Source organism: Haliotis rubra, unplaced genomic scaffold (genome assembly GCF_003918875.1).
Source record: "Haliotis rubra isolate DU_JTF1 unplaced genomic scaffold, ASM391887v1 Scf57, whole genome shotgun sequence".
NCBI lineage: Eukaryota > Metazoa > Mollusca > Gastropoda > Lepetellida > Haliotidae > Haliotis > Haliotis rubra.
In genome coordinates, this window is record NW_025767268.1 from 1,966,830 (window position 1) to 1,979,173 (window position 12,344).

The 12,344-nt window shown below is 40.2% G+C and overlaps 2 protein-coding genes across 2 annotated transcripts in view; one reads left to right on the forward strand and one right to left on the reverse strand.

Moving 5' to 3' along the window:
* Positions 1–12,344, forward strand: part of LOC124254236 (sodium- and chloride-dependent glycine transporter 1-like) — a 65,072-nt gene that overhangs the window by 26,848 nt on the left and 25,880 nt on the right. The gene's annotated exons all lie outside the window — the stretch shown is intronic.
* LOC124254234 (E3 ubiquitin-protein ligase Midline-1-like) lies at positions 851–7,439 on the reverse strand. Its single transcript, XM_046688120.1, has 3 exons — positions 7,362–7,439; positions 5,515–5,821; positions 851–3,011 (listed from the first exon to the last, which is right to left on the reverse strand). The coding sequence occupies exons 2-3, from the start codon at positions 5,819–5,821 to the stop codon at positions 1,390–1,392; spliced, it is 1,929 nt and encodes a 642-aa protein (XP_046544076.1). The 5' UTR covers positions 7,362–7,439; the 3' UTR covers positions 851–1,389.

Below are 12,344 nucleotides of genomic sequence, written 5' to 3' on the forward strand. Positions count from 1 at the left end.
TATTCCAGTTATATAGCGGCAGTCTGTAAATAATGGAATCTTGACCAGTCAATCCAGTGATCAGCATCATTAAACATCGATATACGCAAATGGGATACGATGACATGTGTCAGCCAAGTCATCAAGTCGCCTCTTACAACAGTGTTCACGAATGGTGTTTCAAAGTAACAGGACATTGGGTCCTGTAAGTTTCAGATGTCTGTCTGACCCATTGAAAATTCACAGGACTCATAGAATAAAGTCAAACACAAATTTCAGATTTAACATTTCTTATAATTGGCATTGAAATTATTAACAAACATAAGATTTATAAACAGCAAACAAGTGACACATGTCACATATAACAACTTCAGTCAAAGTCATTGTGAAATATACAGTCGGACACTGGGGCCGGCGGGTTGTAGACTTCTATCAGACCTTTGGCGAATCTGCCGGATTTGTCAGAGGGTCAGACGCTATTCTTGAACACTGTTACAAGCATGGGCTACTGAAGACCATTTCTAACCCGGATCTTCCAAAAATGAACTCTTTGAGAAACCAACAAACAACAAAGGCAATATGATATAATTATCAAGTGTATTATGAAATTAATTACGTTTGCAAATTGATACAAGTCACTAAAAGATATTACAGTGGTTGTACAAATTCACAGGCACCATGACTGATACAAGAACAGCCGTGATTGTACCAATATTACCACATTTTCTCATAATCGATATTAAACGATTTTGGAACTACTGTTTTAGTCTTTGCAACATTTGACAATGGAACATATCTTAGAAGTTGTCAGGGCCTGAAAACGTGTTTAATTCTTAGAAAACCGACTTCACTAACTGAAAAGTCATGACTGAATATTTCTCTAAGACTCCAGGAAGTTTATGTCCATGATATACTAGTCATCACTTTAAAGTAGCAAGTTGCATCATGTTATACATATCAGCAATAACAACTTGGATAGGAAAATCTTAAAAATGATGCTAACCAATTTTCTTCGATGATTGTTCGTTGGTAATGAAGCAATCATCAATTGTGAAATTTCAACCAATTCCAAACACTAGTACATACACATTTAGTGTATGCATGCGCTTGTATAAGTCTGGATTGATAGTGCTGGCCCATTCAGATACTCATCTGCAGTTTTACATGGATACCCACTCACACTGAATAAGAGGACCCTTGTGCTGTCGAACACCTAGCAGCCCTCACTGGGTGAAAACACTTCAAAACAGTACCATCATTTAAGGTATTTAGAAAGACACAGCCAGGTGGTAAAACCAGCAACTTTCTGCTCTTGAGGCAGATGTTCTAATCACATCAGTGAGGTATATAGGTTTGAAAGAAAACACCAAGCTGGGTCTAATAAAACAAATTACTTGCATCCTGACATATCTATGTATTTGAGTGTACACGGAATGTATATACCTTAACGTATCTATTGGAGGTAACATACAGTAAACCATCATCGTCTAGACAGATGCCATCAGGACAATGAAGACCATCCTGTCCTTGGAGAACGTATCTGACAAACTGCATAGATTCTGACAGTTGAGTCACGTTGTTGGAGGTTTCATCAACCAGCAGGATGTCTCCTGTGGTGGTTGTAGCGATACCTTGAGGGCACGTCAAAGTTCTGTCTCCTGTTGGAGTGTAAGTGAAAACAGGATCCCCTTCACTAGTTAGAGACACAAGGGAATGAACATCTTCATTACTGAGTATAAGATTCTTGTCACTGGTGACATGGATAAAGTCTGGACTCCCTATCAATCCCGTGTTGAATGACTGAAGTACATTCCCTGCCATGTCCAGGATGTCCACATTGTCAGCATATGTACCTGCCACCAATTGTGAAGGACTGAGATAGGCCAGAGCACAGTACTGTTTGCTTGTGTTGAGAGTTGACAATACAATAGGATCTGGAGTTATGTCAACTGTAACTATTTCATTAATGTCAGGAATAGTGACAGCTACCTGACTCCCACTTAACTTTGCTATCTGCCATGGATAATCAGAAAACAGCAGATGTTTATGAAATGACTTGGAATTCAAGGTGTAGTATGTCTTGAGCTTATTATTGCCACAATCTGCCACTATTGTTACTTTGATCCCATTCACCATCACCACTGTGACATCATGCAAAGACGGATCACAATTATCCTCATCGTCCTTAAAGTCAATGCTGTGATGTAAAACAGGAGAAGAATGGCGGTCACTAATGTCATGAACAACTTCAACCTCGCCAAGTCGAAGTTCATCCACTTCTTTACTCAGCTTGTCAATGTTATGAGTGAATACAACCCTTCCTGGTGCTGGTGGGTTGTCCATTTGTCTGTGGTCAGTAGCTTCATCCATCGACTCATAGATGGCAAACATGTCCATCTCACAGTTGGATGTCACAGCACTGGCTGTGGTCTCATACTGCTGTTGGTACAACTGAAGCTCATCCTCCTGGTGTGCCACCTCACTTTGTAACTTCTGGGAGTGATTATGACAAAATTCATCAACATCATCAATAAGATGCTTCTCTTTCTTTACAATCACATCTACCAATGTTTTCCCTGCGTTTCGGATTTGATCTTTAATGTTCTGTGCATTACTCTTCATATCTAGAATTGTATCTTTTCTCAAGTCGATGCATTTTTTTGCAGCTGCCATGTTGACCGTAAGTTGTTTCATTTGGTTTGTCAGCTGTTCCTTCACAATAGGGACCATGCTCTCAATTGTATCAACTTCGTCACATTTCCTGTGGTCAATACTGCAGCATACTGTACATATTGCCTTCCTGCAGTCTTTACAGAACACCTTCAACTTTTCATCTCTGTGGATGTTACACATGAAGGAACGGTTTGTCTTGGGGTGATTGGGCAAATCCGCTACTTCATGATCACGTGACATTGGCATCACGCTGTGCATCTTGAGACATCCATCACAGAATGCACAGTCACAGATGGAGCACCATGAACAGGCTGGAGATGTCTTCCCTTGTGTTGTGCAAATGTTGCAGCCACTGTCATCTGAAAGGTTTTTTTTAGAAATTACACAGCATGTTCATTAAGTTCAATATCAATCAATCTATGGTTTTCTTATACAAACATATGTATACTCCTCACAAAAAGTTAAGCAACACATGTTTTTAGTCTCATTACATTTTGATTTATTGAAATTGCAAATCATGGAATGATGCAATAGAAAGGTGAACAAAATGGAATGAAATGGTATTGAGCAATTATAGACTTACAAATCATCAAAAGCATGTGCCTGTGAAACAGTCATGCAAATGTACTGCATTGATGGAATAAAATGTTAACACTAAGGTTCAAGTCAATTTTGGACAGTGAAGCAGTGTTCAGTAACGCGTATGACCACCATGAGCACAAATACAAGCTGCTACACGTCTTTGCATTGACCAAATGAGCCTTTAAAGTTGCTGTTGTGGAATGTTCTGCCATTCTCTCTTTAACGCCTGCTCAAGGTTATCCAGAGTCTGGGGGTGAACATGGAGACCGTAAACACGACTTCAATAATGTCCCAAGCATGTTCAATGGGATTAAGATCAAGTGACATTGCAGGCCAGTCCATATGTGTGATGTTGTTGATCTAAACAACATCGTTAACAACTCTTTCTCAGGCATTATCATCCATGGACGGGCATTATCATCCATAAATATGAAGTTAGGACCCACTTGGTGTGCCAGAGGAATGATTACAGGTAGGTTTACACCGATCAAGGTGCATGTGTGAAGAGTGGATGGAGCACATTCATCGCCACACATTTTGCATGTTGTTTCTGAGGGTCGTTGTGTTTGGGTGATGTTGTCAATGTTATCAGATAAATCAATTTGACAGTCACTAAAGTTTTATGTATTCTTAGAATATTTACTTTTCAGTAACATGTGGGCAGATTGATAAAGAAATTACACTGAAAATACTTGTTGCTTAATTTTTGTGAGGAGTATATATAATGCAAACATTCACAGATAATGGAAAGACACACAAAAGTAAAAGTGGGTGTGTTTTCTCGTGTCTGCATCTGCATGTATGTCAGTATGTGTGTGTTTCTGTGTATGCAGTGAGTGAGTGAGTATTGGAAAGGGGACTGAGAACATCATTAGGAAATGGTTTAATACACCCCCAACCCACCCCTATGTGTGTGCCCCCAAAATGGAAACATCCATTTTCATGGTAACAATATTGAGCTTTCCATCAATGTTTGTGTCAAAACATTCAGATATGTTAATTTTTCATCATGAGGATTCGGGGCGGTGGGGTAGCCTAGTGGTTAGAGCGTTGGCTCGTCACGCCAAAGACCCGGGTTCGAATCCCCACATGGGTACAATGTGTTAAGCCCATTTCTGGTGTCCCCCGCCGTGATATTGCTGGAATATTGCTAAAAGCGGCGTAAAACCAAACTCAGTCAGTCAGTCATGAGGATTCGAGCAATATTTGCACACTATTTCCACACTAACACACGAAAGAGCACTCCACTGGTGTTTGAACCAAAGAAGTTACGGAGATCTGCAACGGATCCTCCAGAAACAGGTGTAGGGTTCACAGAATGCTCTGAAGCGAGGTAAGCTTTCTTAACAAATTCCCCATGCAGTCACCATAAGCTGCATGAGGGTTAGTGGTGGTCCGATTAATTGAAATAATCGAAGATTGGTCGCAATGACAAAACGACCAAGCAATCGATCATGTTTTCTCATAATCGAACACAATCAATTTTGGAACACTTGTTTGCAATAACAATATTTTTCACAAGTATGGTTTTTTCTGTTAGATTTCACCAGCACTCCAAGCTCTTCCAATTCATGATTGAATTTATTTTAAAGACTCCATGAAATTCATGTTCCTAACATGCTAGTCATCCTTTAAAGATGTGAAATTTGCAAATGCATTTTGTGCAATTTGCAAAGAAAACAAAAGAACTACAAGAACCAGGAAAATTTGATAAATGACCCTAACCAATTATTTTCGATGATTGATCGGTTGTAATGAACCAATCATCAATTATGAGATTTAAACCAATTCCCAACACTAATGAGGGTCATGCGCTAAAATTGTCTGTTTGCAACTGAAGCACACTTTCCTTTTCCCTTATTCTCATCACTCTCGATAAACTTGTTAGAGAAGTAACACATATCAGAAAACCACCAAAACACCTATGTAGAGATTAGTAATATTGTTAAAAATTTCTCTGTGTCAAGGTTGTCTTCTGCACATGATGGCAACAAATCGTACTCAGTTTCCTAAGTTTAGTCACATATAAGGTTAGCATTAAGTGTTTCTCACCTAATATACTGTGGCTAAAAGGTTTGTCTTTCAAAGATACCTGGGCTCATTTAATTTCGAAATGGCTTATTCAGTTTAAAAATATATCATACTGTTTTATAGATCAATGAGCCAATGACACATTGATACAGCAGCATTTCTTAGTCAGTACTGGGAATTGAAGCTGCAGCAGGCATGTTGATGACAAGAAATATAGCATAGCTTGTAAGTAACATAAATGATAATCACCCTGTACTTCATGCATTGCAGGCAAAAAGTCATCCATCAGCCCCTGTATGACGTGGCTTGGTTTCAGCTGACTGACCCACTCCTCTACTGGCCTGTCAGGGGTGGTCAGCTTCGTCAGTTGTCTGCAGGATGGGCATTGGATAGACTTGTCTTGTATTGCTTCTGGATGTGTTTTGATGTATTTCAGCAGACAGGCCTTACAGAATGTGTGATTGCACTGAAGTGTGGCAGGGTCTGTGAAGACTGTGGTACAGATGGCACAGGTGAGGTGGTTGCCTGTCAACTTCTTGTAATCAAAGGTTGCCATCTACAATAGAAAGAGTTTATTCCTTTGATAACGTGGACTAAGTTGCACGCAATAAGAATACACCATTTGTGGAAAACGTAGCACTAAGGGGTAATATACCAGTTCACAAAATGTGGCTGAATATGAGCTTGTAATGTCACTACTGTTGTCTGAAATTTTGAGTGAAAAAGGAATACTAGCTCCTCTGATCCAATACCACGTCATAAATGTTTGTGTCCAACCACATCAGCCAATGACACTCCATTTTATAATACCAATGAACATCTGGGTTATGATTGGTCTTCGACAACCCATGTTCATTGTAAAAGGCAACTAACAGGATCTGGTGGCCATGCTCGATGACTTGGTTGATGCATATAATTGTATCCCAATTGGGAATATTGATGTGCATGTCAATCAATGGATTGTCTTGTCCAGACTTGATCATTTACAGACTACTGTCATATTGCTGGTCTATTGATCGGTGTGGTGTTACAGTAAAAAAACTTACACCATTTGTACACAATAAACAAACAAACAAATTCACCTGGTAAGGTAGTAGCGCTTGGTACCTGATGGAACATGGGTTACTAAAGCTTCATTCCTGAACATGTATCATTTTGATAAAAGTATAAAACCAAGTAACTCTATTATTATTAAAACAGAAAAGGAGCCCCCACCTGTGTGAGCTTGGAGATTCAGACACTTATAACATCTGCAATTGTAATTAAAAGTCAGGAAAGAGTTCCTTCCGTGCCCCTAACTCTAAACCTAACCCTAAAACTAGCCCTAACTTAAATTTTGGACTTTTAATCATTTTGTGAGTTCTCTAGTATTAAGTTTTGTTTATAATTCTAGAATATTTATACATATTATTTGGGATGGGGGAACGGGAGGAACTCTTACCAAAAGTCAAATTCTACAACCATCAGATGAAGGGTTAAATAATTTAAAAAACTGGCATACTTATTGGACTTTCTTTACAACCTCTGACCTCTCTAATGTCTAAATACAGTCTAGACCGAGTGCTGCACCTGAATTATATATTCGTCATCTGATAAGAATGACTTTTAACACGTTTCTTTAATTGTATCTGAACATACTGAAAGACATATCCAACTTCTAAAAGTGCCACTGAAAGAAATTGTCCCTCGTCGTTAAAATTTAGGGGTATAGGGGCGGAAGTCTTACCAAAATGTTGATGCAGCCAGCTATGTCAGTTTGATGTTTACCTCGGCCGTGAAGTGAGTTACTTTACTACTTGCTGATGATAACAGACCCTGAATCTGAGGAATCTGTACTTGCTTCGTGTAGGGGTGTCTGCATTGCAAAACCTAAAAGGGGTTGTGGTGAGGGGATCAGTTGGTTCTGAGATTATCAAACAGACTAGCCAGACTGACTGAATCGAGGCACACTGGCTTCGTGTCTCAGCTGCTTTGGACGATGCTGATTCTACTTGTGGTGTGGAAATTGTAATCGTTAGGTGCATTGAACATTGATTGAAAACGTTGTTTAATGATGAAGTAGTGCCAACGAGACCCAGCGTAAACATTTCACCTACCTCAAATCTGTGTCGTTATACCTCATGCAGTGCGTCTGCTTCTCTATCACAACTTGGTAAACTGGTTCCCGGCTCCCGAGATATGCCAGACGGAGCCCAGCCTATTTGGCAGCGTTGAAGCGTTAGCGCAACAAACTCCGGGAACCAAGGCTGCCTACTAAGCTGGTTCACGGCTCCCTGTGCGCGCGCTAACTTGCATTCATTGTGATATGCGAGACGGGGCCCAGCTTAGGCTGCCTATAGTTTAGGTTGTCTTCAAGTGTTTTTATCTTTCTGTTTAACATGAAATGCGTCAAATACTATGGGTTTATGTACAAGAAATATCTTGCAATATATTTAAAGACGTATTTAATATCAGTAATTGTATGAGACATTTTGGTAGTATAATGAGAGGGAGACATTGTTTTCCAAGCGTCAATTGTCAGAAGACGTTTGCGTATATTTTACGGAAGCTTATGTGACAATTAAAGGTGCGCTGACCAACATAGATAGATAGATAGATAGATAGATAGAGAGAGAGAGAGAGAGAGAGAGAGAGAGAGAGAGAGAGAGAGAGAGAGAGAGAGAGAGAGAGAGAGAGAGAGAGAGAGAGAGAGAGGGGGAGAGGGAAGAGAGAGGAAGGGAGAGAGAGAGTTGGTTTGGGACTAAGGCACTGGTGCCTGAGGTTCCATAGCAACAGCTTTCAGCCAATGACCTGGGACTATGTTTTCTCATGACTCAGGAGGTACTTAAAAGTCAAACGCCCGCTTTCTGCCTGTTCTCTGCCGATGTGACATCCCCTTTCAATCTGTGGATTGCGTTTTAGGTAAGAACATCAGCTTCTCCCGTCTGCCGCTAGACCTTAGCATGCTTTTGAAGTAAATCCCAAAGCATAGGTATTACCTTAACATGATAAGTAATTGCTGCCTTTAAAATCATATATTGATTACTAAATAATCAATTCACTGTCTCGTAAGTCATTTTGGTAAAATGTCACTCATTTTTTCACTGTCCAAAAGTGCTCTCAGTGGCAATAAAAGATAACAAGAATATTCATTGTAATATATATTCCTTTTGGAAATAAATTAACTTTAGTAAAATACTCTCTGTATTTGGAAATAACTTCCTAATTTGATCTGCCCGTCAAAATTGCCTCTAGCTCATTGCTAAATTAAAAATTCCACTAATTCCAAACATGCTGTCGTTAACAACAGAACTATGTTGCCATTTGTTTCTTTATTACAAAAGTGGTTGTGTCGTTGTCTGTGTTTGCGATCCATCTACTCAGCCAAAGCATCATGGTGTCATCTGGGTGCCGTTCCACTAACCGATCTTAGCCTATGCCAATCGTAAACCCCCAAATCCCAATCTTAGCGTGACGTTACGATCGGCATACCGTTCCACTAACCAATCTTACCTAAGTCAATCGTAAAGTTACGATTCAAAGTCTAAGTTGCTCATGACCAACTTAGGATAGCTAAAATCAATCGTAGAGAAACCAAAATGGTGGCTTTCCTATTCTATGTGCAAAATAAGAGCGAGCATTTCACCGTGATCGTCCCCTAAAATCCCCCATGAAATGAATTTGTATATTTCTGTGATGTAAACAAACACTGCACTGAAGCCTTACAAATGTCAGGCCAGTCTGACTACTGTCGTCATGGGAACACAACCGAGCGAGTCGGTGTGACACATTTGTACAACAATATTGCAACGTCATGGTTATGAATAACGACAGCCGTGTAGTGAACAATGTTCTGAAGCAAAAAGATACAAATATGTTTGATTTCACTGCGCATATTTGGTGGGGGATTCTAAAGGGAAGCCGCGTGTGATCTTCTACCCACTGACAGATTCTACATACGTTATAGCCTCGTCACGCCTTGTTTATTCTCATTGACAAGGTACAGGCACATCTTAAAAGCTCTGACACAATTGACATTTTTAAAGTCCAGACTTAAAACCTGTTCTCAGTATATTACTTATAATCTCGGCTGTAAATATTCTTGTGTAAATTATCTGTACACAGCGCTTTGAGCATTCCCAAGGATGTGGAATAGGCGCACTATAAATATGCATTTATTATTATTATAGTATGCTTGATACTCACGCACTTGCACCTGAAACTTTGGTGCGCACTACCCTAATATTTTGCTCTAGGTTTTTTCTCCACGTTTACACTTGGTTGGAAAAATACCCATGAAGGCCCGGGTTAGAATATTTATCTTCAATAACCCATGCCTGTCGTAAGAGGCCACTAACGGGTTCGGGCGGTCAGGCTCGCTGACTTGGTTGACACGTCATCGGTTCCCAACTGCGCAGATCGATGCGCATGCTGTTGATCACTGGATTGTCTGGTCCAGACTCGATTATTTATAGCTAAGATACATAGCGTTCACTAACATGAACGCTCATATTGGTGAACGCTGTGCATCTTAGCTAGATTATGTACAGACCGCCGCCATATAGCTGGACTATTGCTGAGTGCGGCGTAAATCTAAACTCACTCACTCACTCTGTTGGTTCGTAAACTACTTTCTATCTTTGCTAGACTATGCAAAGGGAGATAACTCTGGCCTCGCATTCCTCTATCTCTGGCACGAAAGAGTCTCGATCTAAGCTTGGATCGGATCGTAAGATCGGGACCGGCTACGATCGGCCTAAGATCGGTTAGTGGAACGGATGTAACTTTTAGCTAAGACGATTGTAAAATTGGCGTAACTTGCTAAGATTGATCTTAAATAAGATCGGTTAGTGGAACGGCACCCTGGAATCTATTAAAGGCAGCCCGCTCACTGACAACTGCACTCGTCTTTTGTATTTCTTCGGTTGTTGTCGGCATTCTTCGGCTCTCGTTCGATTACATAATAAAATGGCTGCAACGGATGAAAACGAGGTTTGGCTCTATCGTCCGGTTCATGTTCATCTTAGCATAGCAAAAAATACAAAACACTGGTGTCATCTTATGTCATATGTCTTATACAAAACTGATGTATATATATCCATACCTGCATCATGAACTTCTGGCATATATATACAAACTATATATTTTTTTTGCATAGGGTAACTATCTCCTTCTCTTGGCGTCTGGCTTTACGCAATCAAACAATGACAACAGGCGTAAGATTGACCATCGTTCTAATATATTAATTAATTCTGTGACATATTTATCTTAGTTATTTTCTTACTAAATGTGTTGTGTATGTATACTTTCAAACGTTGTGTAAACGTATTCTTTAATATTTAGATAATAATATTCGATAATATTATATTTCCCCACTTGATGTGAAAGTCAAGTCACGCTGATTCAATACTATATGCATTCTAATATATAGCCGATGATATACGTGCAAATTCTAGTGATATAAAGTGTGTAGTATTTCTATCCTTATCAATGTATTTTCTAATATTAGGTATCCATTCTGGGTTGCTGCAAGTGGTTTACAAATGACTGTTTTGGCAGAGAGTTCTTAGGGATGTGGAATGATTGGGTTGCTTATATCTACCTACTTGGTGTATTGGCATACTGGTGCGGGAGGGGCGGTGGGATAGCCCAGTGGTTAAAGCGTTCGCCCGGGTTCGATTCCCCACATGGGTACAATGTGTGAAGCCCATTTCTGGTGTCCCCAGCCGTGATATTGCTGGAAAATTGCAAGCAGCGGCGTAAAACCATATTCACTCACTACTGGTGCTGGAGCTAGTTCCATGTGAACTGGTACGATCATTCAACAGGTACACACCATAACTGGTACGATATTCAACTCACTATTCTGGTGCTGGAGCTAGTTCCACTGGTACGATCATTCATCAGGTACACACCATATTCACTCACTACTGGTGCTGGAGCTAGTTCCATGTGAACTGGTACGATCATTCAACAGGTACACACCATATTCACTCACTACTGGTGCTGGAGCTAGTTCCACGTGAACTGGTACGATCATTCAACAGGTACACACCATATTCACTCACTACTGGTGCTGGAGCTAGTTCCACTGTGAACTGGTACGATCATTCAACAGGTACACACCATATTCACTCACTACTGGTGCTGGAGCTAGTTCCATGTGAACTGGTACGATCATTCAACAGGTACACACCATATTCACTCACTACTGGTGCTGGAGCTAGTTCCACGTGAACTGGTACGATCATTTACAGTGGAAACCGCCTAAGTAAAGACCGCTTAACTAAACAGACCTGATAAGTAAACACTTTTCTTTGGTCCCGGCAAATTTCTTCATTAATTATCACTATTAGAGTCTGGTTAACTAAACTCGGATAAGTAAACAATACCGCTTAACTAAACGTCTTCTCACGGTCCCTGGAAGTAAATTACTTAACAAAAGAGACTGGATAACTAAATTAGCGATCACCACATAATCCGACATGAGGGGCAGTCGTGTCAGTCTCCAGTCAAACAAACATCCTACTTACAGCTCGCTGGCGTCAAGCAGTTGACAATACACTGACAACTGGAGGCCAGCCCTGATAAGTTGTTCATTGTTACATATGCATACATATACATGCATATGGTTGTCATTTGCAGGTTTTTATAAGTTTGGATAAGTAAAATACCTGATAAGTAAACAATTTTGGCGAGTCCCTTGAAATTTTACTTATCAGGTTTCCACTGTGATAGTGATAGTCCTATATATATATAGGATCACACTATATATATATAGGAGCATACTGTGAAAGTCACCCACCTGGCCTGTACCAAATATACACCTGGAAGAAAGTTATTATATAACCTTTGGTAGAAAGGAACCCGTGAAGATATGGGTTAGAATTGATCTTCAGTAACCCAAGTTTGTCGTAAGAGGCGACTATAACGGGATCGGGTGGTCAGGTTCGCTGACTGGGCTGACACATGTCATCGTATCCTAACTGCGTAGATCGATGCGCATGCTGTTGATCACTGGATTGCCTGGTCCAGACTCGATTATTTACAGACCATCGCCATATAGCTGGAATATTGCTGAGTGCGGCGTAAAACTAAAC

Excerpts from the sequence above, each read along its gene's own strand:
- LOC124254234 (XM_046688120.1), bottom strand. The coding sequence starts at position 5,821 with ATGGCAACCTTTGATTACAAGAAGTTGACAGGCAACCACCTCACCTGT. Across the intron at positions 3,012-5,514 it reads TGCAATGCATGAAGTACAGG|ATGACAGTGGCTGCAACATT; the intron begins GTGATTATCATT and ends AAAACCTTTCAG.